At 39.9% G+C, this 18,930-nt stretch overlaps 1 protein-coding gene across 5 annotated transcripts in view; it reads right to left on the bottom strand.

Annotated features, from left to right (window-relative positions):
• The window catches only part of NYAP2 (neuronal tyrosine-phosphorylated phosphoinositide-3-kinase adaptor 2), a 150,490-nt gene extending 132,708 nt beyond the window's left edge, over positions 1 to 17,782 (bottom strand). For 2 of the 5 annotated variants that reach the window (XR_008237570.1, XM_052804098.1), the window contains exons 1-2: positions 16,501 to 17,782; positions 8,977 to 9,219 (exon numbers count right to left, since the gene is read on the bottom strand). Coding sequence is in view for 1 of the 5 variants with exons in the window: in XM_052804098.1 (XP_052660058.1) it covers positions 8,977 to 9,182 (206 nt within the window). In the remaining 4 variants the exon portion in view is untranslated. Of the gene's footprint in view, positions 1 to 4,214; positions 4,346 to 8,976; positions 9,220 to 16,500 lie in introns of those variants that run through there. The other 3 variants (XR_008237572.1, XR_008237571.1, XR_008237573.1) reach the window with 3 other exon arrangements.
• Between the last annotated feature and the right edge of the window lie 1,148 nt (positions 17,783 to 18,930).

The raw sequence follows: 18,930 nt of genomic DNA, 5'->3' as shown, positions 1-18,930 counted from the left end.
TGTGATCTCAACTTAATAACTAAAGTGCCCTCAGCTAGCAGAGGATCTACTGGTGAGATATGCCCTATATAATCCACCAAAAGGAGAAATGGATTAAAGTCAGGTAAATCTTATTAAGTTATGGTAAACCCTACAGTTACTCTCATTTTTGATCTTTTAAAATGTTACAATTTTATCAAGTAACACGCTTGTTGGCAGGAGTATTTCTGTGGGTTTTTAGCTAGCTGTGGCCTTCTCAATCTTGACACGTTCCAGAAGCATCTGCCAGAGCCTATTGGAAGCGTGTGTTTCTCTCTAGCTTACAGACAGTACTGCTGGATGTAATTCATCACAGCCACTGGGGATACACTTCAGTTTATCCTCTGCTGTACTAATATAGGGAAGGAAATGAGCAGTCCCCTAACTCTTCAGCTGTCCCTTTAGTCACCTGTTGGGTACAATTTCAGCTCATGCTGTGAGCTGTCTTTGTGCTGCATGCACACACTGGGTTGGTGTTTCAGAGGAATCTAATTTCCATTTGGGGGTCCTTGGGTACTGTGCAATAAGAAATAAAATAAAAACCAATTCCACTTATGACTGCCTTCTGTGGGACCAAAGCAGCTCACTTTGCTCATTTGCAAGCTCCCGGCAGCTCGCACGGGGAGCTGCAGCGTCCCCCCCCAGCAGCGCATCCGCACTGCCAACTCCCAGCTGAGCATGGGTCTCCCGAGAGCTGGCAGTGCCCACCCCACGCCAGCTATGCCACAGCCTCTCAGCACGGGAGACAGCTGCCGGCTCTGTATTGTTGATGAAGGCCCTGTGCTGAGAACACACTCCACACAGTGGGTTGGGGTTTTTTTTTTGGTTAGTTGGTTTGGGGGGTTTTTTGGTTTGTTTGTTTTTAGTATTTTTAAACTGACTTCACTTAGGATTACAAGTCAAATTAGAGTGGAAAGCCAGAAGGAAAAATAAAAGGAGTCTCAAATTAACTCTAAAACCTACAGCGAGTAATGTCTCCGCAATCCATTTCTTCTCTAATCTCTCCTTACTCCCATTTTAATCCAATCGCATAAAAATCTAATCAGTGCACATGCACATTCCTGTTTTCATGAGTTTTAGCCACTGATCTAGTGTAACTTGGCAACAAGATGCCCATCACCAGATGCTTCTGTTGCAGAGGTAGTCTGTACTGATGGTCTCTGCTTCCAGGGGTATACCCAAGAGCAGACTCTGTTCTTTAGGCTAAGAAAATAAACATCTCAAATTATCAAGCACCATACTATGTTTATGCTTTCCTGTGGTGGAAAATAAATAAATAAATAAAAGCACACGTAACTTGTCAGAAGGGTGCTGAGAAGGAGAACATGCAAAGGGAACAAATGCCTGCCAGCTGGGTGGGGCATAAAGTAATCTTTATTATTATTAAAACCAGACAAATACAGCTGTGATTTATGGCCCTGGAAAGTGCAATGCACTGAGCTGTTTCGCTCAAAGAACATGTTTGTTTTTCTTCAACTTTATGAACAGGTATTTTTAAATGATGGATTTTCCTGAAGGCACAGAAAGATTCACTCATATTATTCTAATGCTAGCACAGACCCTCAGTTCTGCTGGGTTTCTCAGACTGGTGGTGCGTGTTCCCAGTGTTTACCAGAGACAGTTTTGGCAGAATGTCCGAAGTGCATGTGGCTGAACATGCATGTGTGCATGTCTAGGAGTCTGTCTAGCTGCAATTTTGCTACTTATGGGTCATGAGACTACTTACTGCATGTCTTCTGTACAATTATCTGCCCTTCAGGTTGTAACATGAATTCTTAATTCAGGTCACAGGCAATTACAACATTTGTCAGGTGTCAGTGAACTTTAGCATGGAGTACTTTTTGGTTACTGGAAGCCTTGAACCAGAAGAGATCAATGCTTCAATTTTGCCAGCAGTCCTGGGCTAGACTTTATTAATGTTACATGGCATATTAATTGCGTTGTTTTACTGAATGTATTTCTCTGTTAATGAAGTCCATCTAGATTAGTTATAAAGACTCTATTTGGGCATGCTTGAAAACAGTCTTCCTTTTTTTTAATCTGGTAACACAGTTACTGGATTCATAGTAACAGTTTTTATTTATTTCTGCTCTACTCTGTGCAATTTCATAATACACTTGAAGACATTTTCCAAACAAATGCAAACCTTTGACTAGAAATAGCAGCACCACCAGAACCCTAGAGGGCTGTGCAAATATCTACTTCCCCACAGGTCTACATGCATCTCTGTCTTGCCAAGAGGGGCTTTTTGGTTAGAGACAATGCCGGATAATTTTAACTACCAGGAAAAAAAAGTGGAATGGGAATGAATGACTGAAAAATGGACATTACGATCCATACACCCCCCAGCATCTTTCGGTAATGGCCTGCCAAGGACTCTCCCAATGGTACAACAGACCTCCTCCAGAATGACTCAGTCTGCCAAGGAGGCACCAGCCTGTAGGTTGTATGCGAACACATGCCCAAATGGAATTGGAGCAAGGCCAGTTCACTCATTTACACAGGTGGTCAGACAGCCTGCAAATACCAATAGCATGGAGCCACTTAGACTGCATTTTAACAAAAAAAAGGGGTCTGTAACCCCTTTAGAAGTCCTCTGGACCCTCTATGACCCAACACTTCTAATTATGCTTTTAAATATAGAAAATGAATCCTAAGCAAAAATGCGCCCACTTACATAGTGAGCCAGTATACGTCTGAGCAATTTGTGGAATGATGAAGGTGAAGAGATCATATAACTTCCCTGAAAAAAAGTTGTAGGCAGGAACCTTAAAATCATGGAAGATTTGTTGAAAATAACATCAAGGTTTAGATACCAAACTGATAATGATTTCTGCTTTATTTCCTTGGTACTTGGGATTACGAAGCAGGCTATCAGCCTCTGTGGTAATTTTAAATGACATTTGTTGCATGACTGTCCTAAAATAAAACTTCTCAGAATAACAGCAACAGCAGTATAATATAGTTTGCATTGTGTCTGTTGTTTATGTTGTGTGGCAATAATACAGGCAGCCATATGGATATGAGCATTTGGAAGGGAGGATTTGTTGGCTAGATCATCACATCTGTTTACTTATAAATGCAACAAAAATACATTTGGAGGTCACTGACTGCACAACCATTTTACTCTTGATGAAAAAAAAAAAAAAAAAAGCTATCAATGCTACTTTTTCTACATCAACACAACTTCAAAAGAGACCCTATGATATTTTCATGCAAAAGAGGTTTTCAAATTATACTAGAATTAGTCTCTATCACACCTCTTCAGCCACTTCCACTATAAAGGTGGTATCACAGCAATAATTTAATCTAGGATGAAATGAGTATGCAACATGCCCAGGAGGAAGATAAAGAAAACAACCAGTGTCACAGTTAAGCTTGCTCATAACACATACCCTTTGATTAAAGGAGCACATGCCACTGACCTCATATCCAAAAATCACGTTCATTGAGTGAACTCAGATTTGAATTAAAAAAACCCCAAACCCTGAAAAAACCCACCACACAAAAAAACCCACCCCACCCCCCACTGACACACCAAACCAGTAACAATAGGTTCACAAGCTTGTAATTTATAACACCTCAATAATGTGCTTGCAGGTATTTCAACCAAGCCCTTCGCTGTGATCCGAAATATTCCTTGCACTTCCTTCACCTTTTTCTTGAGCTCTGGCTGTAAGCATATTGTAATCGAGCAAGCATAAGTACTCCTGCAAATTTAGAAATGTGTAGTTCACTATGCAAAATTTCAACTACAGACAAATGTTCAGAAAAAGAAGAAACAGTACTTTAAGCGTTCTTTTACCTAAAGTATTTTTCTGATTTCAAGACATTATAAACAGTAAATTCAAAATGAAATTATTTTACTTAGGTTATTTTTGATTCTGGCAAAAATCTTTTGGTAGAAACACCTCCGCATGTCCATATACTCTAAGATTACACAGATTTTCTCAGATGAACAGAGCTTCTGGCAGTGAATAATCCCATGCATAGAAATATTTTTATATTTGCTTGCTGTCACCTACACTTGGTAACACTTAACTTTTAGCTGAAGGACACATACCTTATGTCTTGTTCACAAAGGAACCTAAGGACAGGAACTACAGAAAACTACAGACAGATAATACCTGAATTCAATTACTTCCACAACCTTAAAAAAAAAAAAAATAGAGCAAGAGAAAAAAATATGATCTTACTTTTGCCGATGGGTTAGTCTTCAATATTTGATTTGCCAAAGGAAGGAGAGGTTAGGATGACAGCTGTTCATTACAATTCCTTCTTTATTACAAGAGCTTAACTCTGCCACTGGCTCACTGGCCCATTTCTGCTAGCTTTAGCACAGAACAGTGCTCCTAGAAGCTCCTCCTCTTCACAGCATCTGTCTGGATACTTCCCTCAACAAGCAGAAACAAAGCTTTCCACAGAGCCACTTAGGTGCTGGGAATGAGCTACAAATAGGGGAAACCATTAGAAGTAGAAATAAATATTTTGATGGCTAAGTCCAGGATTGGGCAAGTAGAAATTCATACCCATTAACACCATCAGCTTTACACTGGAACAGTCACATCGTCATAGTGTTACAAATCAAAATTATGACTTCCATGACAGAAAGAGTAGCTTGAATGACACCTAAAAACTAGAAGGCAGAACTTTCAAACCATACATCTCCTATCAAAGTGTACAACCTCAGCCACTCCCTATGATTAATGCAACATGCCTCAGCCTTCAGAGGAGGAGTGTTCACTATTTGTTTCTTACCAAGATTTTGTATTTATACAATTAAAAAAGCACTGGTGAAGTATCCACACAAAACTATATATAATACATATAAAATATCTAAATATACATATTTCAATTATGGATGAGTCAGAAAGCAACTGCTTATTCTAACAGATGCCCTATGTAAACTCAAAATACTCACCTTTTCCCTGGCACCCGTCACTGCCGAGGCAAATCTACCTTCTGTTCCCAGAAATGCTGCCTACGGCAGATATTGTATCATGGCAAATGTAAATCTCGCAGTACTGCAACTTTATTGACAGTGAAAATGATACTGCTTCATAACTTTATTTGTAATTTATAAGCTCTGTGGGCAATATGCCAGTATGTTCTCTTAGTCTGGACACAGCCACCTGAACAGACAATGATCAAGTAGTGAGACCAGATGAATAAAAGATGGGGGGGAGGGGAGAAGGTCTAAAAATTAGGCCCAAAATATATATACTAACATATTTATTGTGGCTTACTCTCAGCTACTGATCAGCACATTAACCTTATTTTTGTTGCATGATTGCTAAGTACCATACTAAAAATAGGTCAGAAATTCAGATCAGATCAGCTGACTCAGCCCAGCAAGCTCAGACAAAGACTAGTTGCTTTTTTTTCCTTCAATCCAATACGATGTGCTTTATCCCCTGCAATGTACAATAGATCCACACATTTTTCCCCACAATTAACCTATCAGAACCACACACGATGAGATAGCAATCACACCGAGGGTCCATCAGTGCTACTGAAGAAATGCAACACAATGTATCCTTAGGAAGGCAAAACATACAATCAAATGGCTTTTTTTTTTTAGGTTATTTTTCTGATCTTGTTTCCAAACTGCTCAGACTAATGCATTTAAATGATCTTAAGTCATTCAGCATGGTTATAAGATGATTTAGGTAAATAACAGCTGCTTCCAAATAGTGTTGTGTGTGAATACCACCACTTTATTAGATAATAAATTACTCATTATTATGTTGTTAATGCACATGATTAGCCTTCTTCTAAAAGAGACCATCCGAACACTAAAATTGAATAGCTTCTCAAAAATTCAATAATTGGACTATTAGGTAATTTTCAGTAGGTGCCAAAGACTTCTAAGTGCTTTATTTTGATTCCCACAAGCAAAAGGAGAGTGTTTGCTGGAACCCCCTCTCCTGCTCAAAATCTACCTGCAGTTAATCACAGGGGTGACTCCCTTGTTGCTAAGGAGATGGTTTTCAGCTGTTGGTAGTCTCCAGACTGGTAGCACTGTTATCACTGCACTTGTGCACCACTTGCTATCTAGGCCACACTATCAGGAATTAGGGGTAATATAAATACACACCAAGATAAGGTAAAGACATAAGGAAAATAGTACAGAACAAAGAAGAAATCAATAATCCTACTTTACCTTTCCTGACTGCTGTGTTTCAGTAGACAACATGGCCTTGGTTCAATCTCTAGAGGTTACTACAGGGAGCAGACTCAATTGCAATCAGCCTAAGTGACTTCAGACATCATGGTTCCTTTAGTCAAATCAGATGTTCTCTCTTGGTCTGCCATTGCTTTTAGCTTTCCTAATCAAGGGTTGATCACAAATATCTCATTTTCCCTCTCCAAGTTTACACAGGAAAAAGACAGAGAAAAAGCCTCGAAGACAGCATTTTCCAAGTTTTCCTAAGGTGTTTTTCGTACTTTGTTTCCTCAGACAGATATCGTTTACCCCCACAATGTTACTGAGATAAGCCAAGTGGGGAAGGAGTAGAGGGGACTAACAGCAAACATGGTTTCCCACAGAAGAACACTATATTCAAGAAATGTTGATACCTCCAATCCACATATATATACGTGCTGTTCCTCTGATAAACCCGCTACATTGCTGGTAATCTTCCTTGTGTCTTCTGAGTCAGAGGAGCGCTCTGTTCTCAGTGATCTCAGTTCAGCATGAGCAAGAATTCATGTTTTGGCCCAGCCCTATATGACCTGCACTTATCCAGAGCTCTTCATCAAATCACTTTGCCAAGATCAATAAATAAAACCACACAAACCAACCACGAGGTAGGAAATACTGTTACCGCCATTCAAATTAGGTAGAAAAGCTTGGCTAGAGGACTATAAAGAACCAGGTAGGTCCACAACTTACTCTCTCATGCCCCAGGAAACTTATTCATAACAAAACCTGTTCTGGCACTTAGTGACCTTCATGGTCACATGTACAAAAGTGCATGTAAACAGGTTAGCCAGAGCATAGCCTAATTAGCTGTCAGCTCTGAAGACTATATTCTAAATACATCTGTATACACTGACAGTTTAACATAGCTTATCATCAAATGAAGAAATTACCACAAGGACTGGGGAATTTATTTTTCTAGCCAATTCTAAATCAATGAAATAGTGATGTTTCAATAAATTCAAAATATTTGCATCTTTGAGATTTTTATTTTATTTTCCTCAGTGGGGAAGAGCCAGTAATGTAAGATGAGAAAGTACTCTTCATCTCACTACTTTAAAACAGCAATTTATTGACTAGCACTTTTGTATGCACTCACTTCACAGTTGAGACAGATTCAAAGCCTTCCTCTGCTTAATGTAACTAAAACTTAACTTCCCTCTCCATCATATTAAGAAATATTTTGAGGTGGGTCTCCCTACCCTTTCCTCTTGGAAATGTTGCAGTTTATGTAGCTATTCAGTAATCAAAAGACAGGGATGAACACTAAACAAAGATGGCAAGAATGAAACCAAATGTGTATCCAGCGTAAATCAAAACAAACAAAAAACCCCCTCCTGTATTAAATCTCCTGCAAGGAAAAACATTTTTTCTCATGTAGCTGGGGACAGTATAGCTCCTGCTACAAGCAGCCCATGCCTTTGACTCCCCAATAGTTTGAATCTGCCTAAAGATCACCCAAAAGTTGAGCTGACAAGAAAACAGTCCAGAAGGTACCAAAATACACATTGCAGGGGTTCTCATTATTCACCTTCATTTCACATTATTCTTATCCCCCCCCCAACCAAATTAGTGACAATCCAAAAAGTTTTACTTCCTGGAATGTAAAGCAGCCATAATTTTGCTTTACGTTGCTGCTTCTCCCTCCTCTGTCAAACTGTATGTGCTGTTCTTTTCCTTTTAACGTTCCATCAAAATTACCAGACTACCGAGGCGTTGCTGGAACGTTCACAGCACAGCATGTCTGTTATACGCGGATGTACAGTACCCAAGACATAGCATAAAATTTAATCACTTAAACTAAAATACAGAATATTCTTGCTGGGAGAAAAAATCCAAAGGACCTCCTATCAGTTTGTGCTCAAGCCATCTATTTGCATATAAAAGTTTAGCATTTGGATGGATGATTTACCTGTATTACACAATTTGTCCCTCTCCTCAAGAAAATGCAAATTTTTTAATATGCAAATGTGTATATAATAAATATTCATATATATCCCATTCAACCTTCTTTTCCTGTCCAGGAGGCTGCAGAGATTTCATCACTATCAATTGGCACAAGAGGCCAGGTCATGTGAGTGCTCTTCTCATTAACCATCAATTAAAAATCAATGGAATTGTTCAAGAGCAGCCATTATAGGGTTCTACCCATCAGGGGCTTAATCCATTTTTCTTTAAATGATTGCAATATTTTTACTGACTTGAGAGCATGCAGAATGGTGAGGAAATCATAAATAACACTTTTTTTTGTACAATCTCTGAGCGCAATTAGAGAGCTTTGAAAATTTACCAGATTTAAAACATCAACTCAAGGGGAGTCTATTTTGACCTGTGAGGCTGTCCCTGTCTTGCAAGAGCTCATGCACAAATATATCTTTGCACAAAGCACACACTGTCCATCTAAAAGCACTGAGTGGACGAGGACCTATTTTCCACTAGATCTACAACTCCTATTCTAAACACCTGAACTTTTTGTTACGAATCACACGTGCTGAAGATGCCACACATGCTCAAACTGAATACATTTGGATGGGAATACTCTCTTCCATTAAGGGAGGCAGAACCATTCAGTATCATGTCTACACAACGTAAAACATGTGCAATTAGCAGCCTGACATGGGCCAATGTCTGTACTGCTTTTACCAGCAAGCTGCTTAGAAATCAACTGGTCTACACATATTTACCATACCTGAGACCGAGCCCCTCACTGTTCACTCACGCTGCCAGACCACTCATCTTTTTATCAAAATATTTACCGTTTTATTGCTTCTTCTTGTTTTCGGCGTTTTTCACTCTTTTCTTTCAAGTAAGCCAGGTTTGTTTCATTCCTCATGCGATCATTCTCTCGAGCAATGTCTGATGCATTCTGTATAACCAAGCCATCATAGGCCTTCATCCCCATATCTTCAATATACTGGAGAAAAGCGCCCAAAGTGACCTCCTCCTGATTAGAACTCATCATCTTGCAGGAGATAATGAACAAAGGAAAGCAACGTTTCCTGCAGGTTGAAAAACACATAATACCTTAATCAGTAGGAAAATAGCTTATGGTTTATGACAGCGAGATTGTGTCAATTGTAATTAACATCTCTGTAAGGGACAATTTTTTAGACTTTCTCCTGTCTAAAGAATAATAAACAAAGCAATTCAGAACACAGAACAACATTACTCGAAACTAGAGGAGATAAAAACCAAGAGTCTCTTCTTCCAAGCGATACAGATCCATCCGGTTATACATTGTTCAAATCCCAAAAAGGTTTTCTCCCACCCGTTCCCTTTTCCTAATACCCTTCAGTTGCAATGACACTGACCTCCCTGAATCTCAGTTTGAATTGGACTGAAAAGGCTTCCATCCCAGGACAACAGGTCCTTTTTGCAGTTTAGATAAAGCTGCACCAGAACAGATCACCAGATAAAATTCCTATTCTGCAGGATATTGCAAAGTTCAGGCGAAAAATACTGTTACGTTTTTTGAAACAAAAAAGTTCAAAATTTTCTTCAGGTTCAAAATCTGTAAAGAAATATTGTGAAATAGTTTCCCATGTTTCTTAGTAACCTAGATATGAGCCCATAAGCCCTGGTCATCTGTTGCCCAACAGCTTGTTAGCTTGAAGCTCCAAGAACAGACACGAAATCCCAGCTAAACTGGGACCTTCAGAACTCTCAAGCCCTTGAATTCTCCAAGTTTCCATATTTCTTCCACAGGTATGACAGACACTTGGGTTTACAGCACCTCCAAGCAGCATAGAGAACAGACACACTTAGATCCCTAGGTCACTCCTGGCTCCATGGCAGGCAGCCTAAAAGCTCTCAGAAAGGTTCCAAAGGTTTTCCACTCAGCAGCAGACACCCTGGGCATCGCAAGAACTCTGATGTATAGATACATCAGTAAATACTACAGGTGACTAAAGGCAAGCTATAATTTCAAGAAACATACTGGGTATTTAAATTCTATATGACTAGATTAACTACTTCTTAAACAAGTAAAATAGAAAAACAGAGTTGTGCCATCTTCTTATTTTAAATACCAATTACTTTAAGGTCCTGCGACATTACCATCTTAAATGGCATTATCCTGACACAGCCCTGCGAGGGGGGCCCTCATCTTACAAATGAGGAGTCCATGCAGAGAGTGACTGAGAGACATGCTGGCAGCGTTGGCAGCTGAACTTAGCTCTCCAAGGCATGTTTGCTTCTTCACTACCAGAGCGTCTCTCCCTTCCCTGAAGAAGGATGGTGTGACTTCTCGGAATCAGCCTGAGAACCATGCCAGCACTGCAACTAGAAGTAATCTTATTGAATAGGCAACGAGTATCCTGTCTGCACACAGATTTTTGGGGCAGAGTCCCCATGTAATCAGCAACAAAAATCTTTCCTCCATTTCCTAATATACTTCCATAGTTCTAATCTTTATGACACTGCTGGACAAGCAAAATTCTGATCAGGGTAGGCACTGATTCTAGAAAAAAACAAACAAACAAAAAAAACCCCCAAAAACCCAAAACCCTAAAAGCTCTTACAGATTCTAGCAATCCACTCTGGGCCTTCAGGCACAGCCCTGAACACAAGAACAAAATGCTTTTACATCCATAGAGTAAGCAATGTGCAAGGGATTAAAAGAAAAGTATTTTTCCACCCTTTAATTTTTTTTCCCCGTTTTTTGATCACTTGAAGCAGCAACAACAACAAGCAGCTGGTTTCAAGCAGTTAATACTTAAGAAGCACACCAATAATTTTTTTCCCTTGTTCTCTGTGTCTCTATATCAAAATTATTTCTGTACAATGGTAACCTGACTTAAAATCATGACGATTCAGAGGATGCAAAGGGTCTGCTCCTATCACCCTCTTCCACCTCCCAAGACAACCTTTTCTATCAACTAAGCCTGAATATGAGTGTAAGGCTGATGTTCAGGGTCACTAAATTGATCTTAAAGCCTTTTCAGGCATGGATATAGGTATCTCCTACTAACCCCTGCAGGGTAAAACCAGTGAAGACGGTTTCAGTGCAGCCCGATGTGCATGCATGCAATTTCCCACAGCTTTCACATTGGAAGTAGCTAGAACCCACTGGGTTGGAATATGCATTGAGCCATTCTATATATTCACCATAAGTGACACTGTACCTGCAAAGGAGTGCATTGGGAAGCTGGCAATGAGCTAAACAGACTCTATTAATGTTACTGATGCTTCAGCAGACATCACTTTAGACCAATTCCTAACCTTTCCGATTAAGAAAAGTAAGCCCAGATACCATAGCCCCTTCCTGGGAGTCTCTGTCTACAGCATGAATCCTACCTGATTAAAAACAATGCTAACAGCATAGATGGCTCTAACTCCATTGACTCTGAACTTCTCAAATGGTATCTGCTTTTTGATGGTTAAAGTCTGGGCCATTTCCCCAATAGATGGCTATTTCACTGTATTTTCCATTTTGGACTTCTAGTAAAGCCTAGTTTCTGCATATGTAGAATCAAATTCAGATAAACCTGCACAACAGAGAAATCCCACCCTAGTGACCTTAATGGCAGTTTTGCCGTTGGTTTCTCCAGTGACCAGATTTTACTTCTGAAATATAATATGAAATTTTATACTGAAGATAACTTCAGCAGCCTTTCAACAAATGCAGTTCTGATCCATTTTTCCCCGAGACATATAGAACTTGAACTGTTTCACACTCTCTTTTATGACAACAATACTGCATTTTTTTTTCCCATTGTTTCCCTTTCTTTTTGGAGGTCAAAAATGAGCTGACACTTAAGGATATACTGAATCTCCTTTTATTATGATATTTATTTTTCATATGATAAGATAAAGTCATTCTAATTGCAAAAAGACTGAAATAAAAGCCTTTATTCTGCTGCACGCACTGACCAGATATGGTTTATCACTGATGTTTTCTATTACTAAACTCATGCAGAGTGACAAAAATTTACACAATATTTAATAAATGGATCAAGATATGTTCTTTGTCCTAACAAGGGTCCAATCCTGCAACAATACTGAGCAACCGTAGCTACTGAACTCCTCCTGTGCCTGTTGATGCTTCCACGCTTGTGACACCAAATTCAGTTTGAGGTATTCCTGGAGGGGGTTGGGGGACTCCCAGATATTTCAAAACCTTGAATCAGCTCTTATGGCACTAACTCTGAAAAGCATCTATACAAGTAGCAAGCATTTTTTGGATCAAAACCCATGTATCTCCTACATGCATGTTATTTTACAGCCTCATTGCATTTACTAATATTGGACAGTTGTGCATGCTACGCTTAAACGGAATAAAAATGCAAACAGCTGGGGCAAAAAGCTTAACTAATTACTGTAAACATTTTTACAGCATTAGTATTCCTTGTACAGCATACTAGGACCAATTTTATTTAATGCCACTTCAGAGATACTATGTTACCTTAATGTATTAATATAAAATATTAATTAAATATTAATTAAAATATAACTGCAATAGGCTGCAACCAATACATGTGGGCCATCGAGACATGCATTGTCACCGTCCTTGGAAAATGTGTGGACAGCACTGATGAACTTTTGATCAAAGTTCTACTGACTAGTAAACTCAGGCAGTGAGAAATTCCTAACCATCTGTCAGGGCAGATACAAGTACAAGCAAGTGTTCTGTTTGATTACATTTATATTTGATTAAAAATATGCAAATGCAAGTTGTTAAATAAGTCATGTAAGCTGTAGGTGAGGCACCATCATTTTGGTACCCCTAACATACACACTGTGGTCAGGTATTTTGTTAGCTGGTAACAAGGACCATACAGAGTCACCTGTGTATTTGCAATCAAATTGTTTTCAGTCCATTTTGTTTTCTGAAACCAAGCAGCCCTGTGTCCTGGTTTTGACTGGGATAGAGTTAATTTTCTTTCTAGTGGCTGGTATAGTGTTATGTTTTTGATTTAGTATGAGAATAAAGTTGATAACACACTGATGTTTTCAGTTGTTGCTAAGTAGTGTTTATACCAAGTCAAGGATTTTTCAGCTTCTCATGCCCAGCTAGCAAGAAGGCTGGCGGGGCACAAGAAGTTGGGAGGAGACACAGCCAGGGCAGCTGACCCAAACTGGCCAATGGGATATTCCATACCATGTGATGTCATGCCCAGTATATAAACTGGGGGGAGTTGGCATGGTGGGGCAGGGGATAGATCACTGCTCTGGAACTAACTGGGCATTGGTCAGCAAGTGGTGAACGACTGCATTGTGCATCACTTGTTTTGTATATTCCAATTCTTTTATTATTATTATTACTGTTATTATCTTTATTATTTTCATCCTTTCTATCCTATTAAGCTGTTCTTATCTCAACCCACTAGTTTTACTTGGGTTTTTTTCCCCATTCTCTCCCCCATCCCACTGGGTGGGGGCAGCAGTGGGTGAGCGGCTATGTGGTGCTTAGTTGCTGGCTGGGGTTAAACTACAACACCCTGGAAAACTCTAACTGGGAGTTGCTCTGTTTGGGAAATTCTTTTAACACTCCTTTCTCTTTCCCTCATCATTGTGAAGGAACAGAAGGAGACAGCAGGGAGGAGGAAAAGCCATGGATTTCAGCTACTGAAGCCAACATACTGAGAAGTCAACAGAAATTGATTGGAGGAACTCTGTTGCGAGCATTCACTGAACATGAAGATTTTTGGAAATTCACCTGAGCGCAAGGACACAAAGAAGGAATTCTCCAACATGTTCACTTTGCCTCTTAAAGGTCAAACTAACACTATGTGAAACCTCACTGAGGAAAAAAACCAACCAAAACAATCATGCACACTGGTACCTTCCCCTCCAGGTATCCCCAAATCAGAAGGACATTGGCAAAGGAGCACAGGGCAGCTCACACTGTCATGGCCCATGCAATCAGCTGTCAGCATGGGAGGAGTAAAGCAAGCAAGATTTTTTTTTTTTTTTTTTTTTTTTTCCCCTGCCAGTGCATCTGGTTTACTGGCAAGGGCAAGCAGTCCCCTTACCGGTTTGCCTAGAAACATGTACATAACTGAATTCAAGATCTTTGTATTGACTCAGACACAATTTCTATGGGAAAATAATGCATTATGCTTCACAGGACTGTTCCACACCTTACTTCTAACTTAACTATTTGCTCTGATGCTGAACATACAACATTCTTGGTCAAACCCAACCCACCTCCTTTTCATATGATCAGTGTGCAAAAATACCAAATTCATAATATGAGAGTAATCAACCCAATATCACAGTATCAAAGCAGTGCTGTAAGTTAATATTCAGACATGCAGTTCTCCCTCTTATTCACATGAGGATCCCCAAAATATCAGTTGTTTTTCAGCACGCTTGACAGCCATAAGCTGCAGCTGTGCTGCATTGAAAATTGGCAATGCTGACATTAAATTGAAGGAGCTTTTTGAAGTAATGACAAAGGCACTGATTGCCTTCTTCCAAACCAGAGGGGTTTTTGTTTGGTTTTTTTGGGGGGGTGGTTTTTTTTCCATTTTAATGTAGGAGAACGGAGCCTGGAAACACAAGAGTGGGGTTGCCCAAAGTCCTGAGTCCAACCCTAATTTATAAAGGTCTACACATCTCTCCAGTTCTGCCTGTCTCCCTTCCACATACTGTCTCCTCTCTTTGACAACACACCTGCTTTCACATTACCTGTCAATTCCCTCCACTAAATTCAGTACATCAGAAGGATTCTGCACAAATCAAGGATGCTAATCAGCCATTCAACCCTTGAGTTTGAACCGTTGCACTCTAGTTGCTTGCAAGGCAGTAAGAGCAAAGTAGACAGACCAGCCATATCCAATTTTTACAAACTGCTGACCACAGCATACTAATAAGGACCTAATGGTATTAGGTGTACAAAGAATACTTTCACTGCAACCAAAAAAAAATTCAGTGACGGAAAAATATACTAGAGACTACTTTGCAGAACCCTGTTTCTTATCATAAATGTGCCTTATACCAAGTGAGCTTTGAAATACCCAAACAGTTGAATGTGATGAGACAAATTGCTAAGATGTGCTTTTTAGAGTTGCATTCCCTGCTCATTCTTAACAATGAGCTGGCATTACTGTTTTCACAGACAGCGACACATTAAATACTAATGTCAAAGAAGAAAGACCTTCTGAAATAGGTTGCAAGTTTCCTGCTATATATCATTTGACAACTTTTTATGCAGGTATTTAAAGAAAAATAACAACTACACTCATTTGGAAGTACAAAATATACTTTGTATTTTGACTGGGATTACAGATTATATATCTTATCCTCATTATACTGCACAGCATGAGTTCTAGCACCTGGGTGAAATCACTGAAGCTAAGTAGAGCTAAGCCCTTCACTTAAAGAGGTTAAAAGTGGCTCCTTCAGTAGAATTAGAATGCTACTGCATGGGTTTAAAGAAATAGTCCATTTCTATAGACGTTGCACCCTTCATAGGGGAAAGTTATGCTCCCTGTAGTTTTAAGGACGGAAAAAAATACCCCCAGCCTTGAATTTTGGCTCCCTTGCTAGTGCCTTTTGAAAAGGGAAAAGGTCTTTGCTAACAATGACTCCTCTATGACTCCAGAATGTAAAGAGCTGTTGTTTACTTTGCAATACAGCAACACTTTTATCACTTTTATCCCCTGAGGAAAATAATGCTTCCTCCTAACCACAGGGATGTTGGACAATTACAAATCTAGATTCAGAATAGCCAGCACTTAAGTGCAATCATTACATTTTATCGTCCCAATATTACGCAGAAGACTTATGAACAACAATAAGAAATAAACCCACACAACACACACAGACATATAGACACACATTCTGTATGCAAACAGGAGTACATTTGAACTCAGAAGAAAGAATGAGCTTCTTGCTGATGGATGTATTTTTTTTTCTTCCTCCTTAAGAAAATGAAATGGTGATTTCACTACCACCAGCATCACATTAAGATGCTGTAAAATTTTAATGGTGCAGCAGGTCTGATGAGTAACTAACATAGATGTTAGAAATTATTTCATCAGAAAATAGCAAAGAATGTTTTTAATTATTTCACAGTGCTTTTTACAAACAAAAAAAATCCAGCTGCAAAATGTCTCTATGACAAGCACAATCAACATGTGAAGTACACAAAAACAGTCAAATAGACTTCAGCTTTTAGTTTAGCAATGGCTTGATTAATACCTCCTAAAAATACATGCAACTTCATCCTTATGCATTCTGACTACTCATTACTACAATTTGTAATATTTTTTTCATTCTAATTAGCACCATATTTTATTAGCATGCTCATATAATGTATTAAAATATGTACGTACCAAAATTTAAGTCCACGGGGACTGCTAAGTGCAATAATCAAAGGTGACTTTTGCCTGTAAAAGCCCTTTCCTGTGGTTATCTCAGTGCAGTCGGAAGGGATATTTCAGCACCATAAGAAACAGATTTGCAGTTAGGCTCAGTTTTTTCTTCAGTTAAAGTGCATTAAATCTTGTTGGCAAAATTGCCCAGATTGTAGAATTCGACATCACTATAAGTCAGTGTGTTACGTTACAGATCTTCTTAACACACGATTAAAATGGCATGGAAAGTTTGGCTTTTAAAAAATGCAGTGGCAAGAGAAGACAGGTGCTTGCTTCTTTAAATCCACATTCAGAGAAGAGAGGGTACAGATAATGGGAGGGTATAAACAACACCCTGCTTTGAGGTCCAGCAGAGAAGAAACTGGATGATTTTTACCCACTTTACAACATAGAAGATTACGGCACCATCATATGCACTAACACAGAGATTTCTAAGGTGCCTCATTTGAATATGTTCTGTGGAGACAAAAAGAACGGAATATAAGGAATAGAAAACATCCTATCCAAATGGCTTCTTGCAGCAGGAAAGACGCTCGCTCTCTCATTGCCACTTAAATACAGAAGGTCTGAGGCAGTCTAGCTTGTGGCATCGTCTCTCTCTCTCTCTCCCCCGTGACTACAGGCAGGCTTGCTCTCTCCAGCTGCCTTAGTCTGTTGATGCTACTGTTGATTAATCAGGGATTCTCAAACAAAGAGCAAGCCTACCTTCGGGTGCCAGCAGGACTGTGGGGCTCCTCTCCTGCTGCAATCCGGCTGCCCTGACCCCCCGCGCAGCCAGCATCCTAGCACCTCGGACAGCTCCCCCGCGCTAGGCCCATTGGCGGGGGCGAGAGGACGGGAGCGGAGAGACGCCAGGAGCCGGAGAGCGGCAGCTGCTTCGGTCCTCAGCTCCAGGGCTCGGGCGCTCGGCAGAGCCTCCGAGCTAGGCAACAGTCTCTCTCTTATCGCCACTGCACTGAAGTCTGATTAGCAAATAATCCAGTGGGGAGAAAAAAAAAAAAAATCTGCATGAACAGCACTGTACAATTACATTTAGTCTATAGGTAGGAAAGAACACGAAACAACGCCCTTCCCCCCTCCTTCTCCCTTCCCAAAAAAGAAACTGTTCTTCCACAGAGAATGTGTAAGTTAACCTTTAGCCCATGTTATGGCTCAAGGAAATGAGCAGCCACTTAAAAGGAACATCTAAGCCTCAGTTTGATACCTCATATTGATGTATCTCTTGCACTCACCCTCACTGAAAAGCAGTGCAAGGCACACAATTACTGCTGACGCAGATTAGACCGCTGCTTGGGGAAAGAGGGGAGGAGCTTCTTAACCTCATCAAAACAACCTCCCACCACCTGCTCCCATTGCACGAGAACAAAACTATGCTACTTGGACAGAATGAGCGTGACATTTACGGTGTTTTACTTATATTGACATGAGATGCGCACTCTGGAAAGAAGCATTCTGTCTGAAAAACATTCAGGGTGGAACTACACGGTTTTATGCTCATCCAGAATTTGTGAATGTAATTGTTTGGAAGAAAAGATTTCCTTTTTTCTGAACTGGATCTATCTGCATTATAGCTCCTCCTTGCAGAACGTGCAGTTTTGCTTTCTCTCCCCCAAACCGGCAGCCTGGACACAAAGCAAAGCATTCACTCCCTGCGCAAAAGCCAGTAAAAGGGGAGATGTCTGAATGTGCACAGAATGCATTACTCCATTGTTAAATGCCATTTCATTCTTCCTCTCTTACGTTACAGGCATATTTTTCTCTTGCATAAATCTTGATTCTGATGTTACAATAACAGTTGAATTTATTTTTAAAACTAATAACAGAAATCATGGTCATGGAATAAAGTCCTTTCAAAGTAATGCATGTTCACATGAAAAGCAGTGCTAGTACACAAATAAGAGCACAGGAGAACTTCCTGCAGATTTACTACCCCCCAACTGGAATATCAATATTACCTCACATTCAAGAGCACTCAAGATAACCACCTAGACACATTGCAAAACATGGTGACCTCCTTCATGCAGCAGTAGCCAATACTAACATCGGAACCATAGCATGAAAGAAGCCTGCTCCTAAAACTCTCTCTCATATTCCCTAGTAACTCACTGCTCACTGTAACAGCACACATCCCAGTACACCTCTTGCAACACTGTGAAACAAGACAGTGAAGTTTCCACACAACATCTCCAGGAGACCATTTCAAAAGGATGCTTTAAGAAGGGTTACAAAGACAGGAGAACAGGGTTTGAAGATCTGGAGGGTTTTTCTTTTTGTCAGGGACGAAGATCTAGAAGGGAAGTACCTACAGTGTAGAAGAACTGGAGGCAGTCCTGGAAGGAAAGAGTTCTTTCCCTAGCCCAGAGGCTAGCCCACAGCTCTGCTTCTGAT

Source organism: Harpia harpyja, chromosome 12 (genome assembly GCF_026419915.1).
Source record: "Harpia harpyja isolate bHarHar1 chromosome 12, bHarHar1 primary haplotype, whole genome shotgun sequence".
Classification (NCBI taxonomy): Eukaryota; Metazoa; Chordata; class Aves; order Accipitriformes; family Accipitridae; genus Harpia; species Harpia harpyja.
The sequence above is the reverse complement of the archived record's forward strand: the minus strand, read 5'-3'. Positions and strand labels throughout refer to the sequence as shown.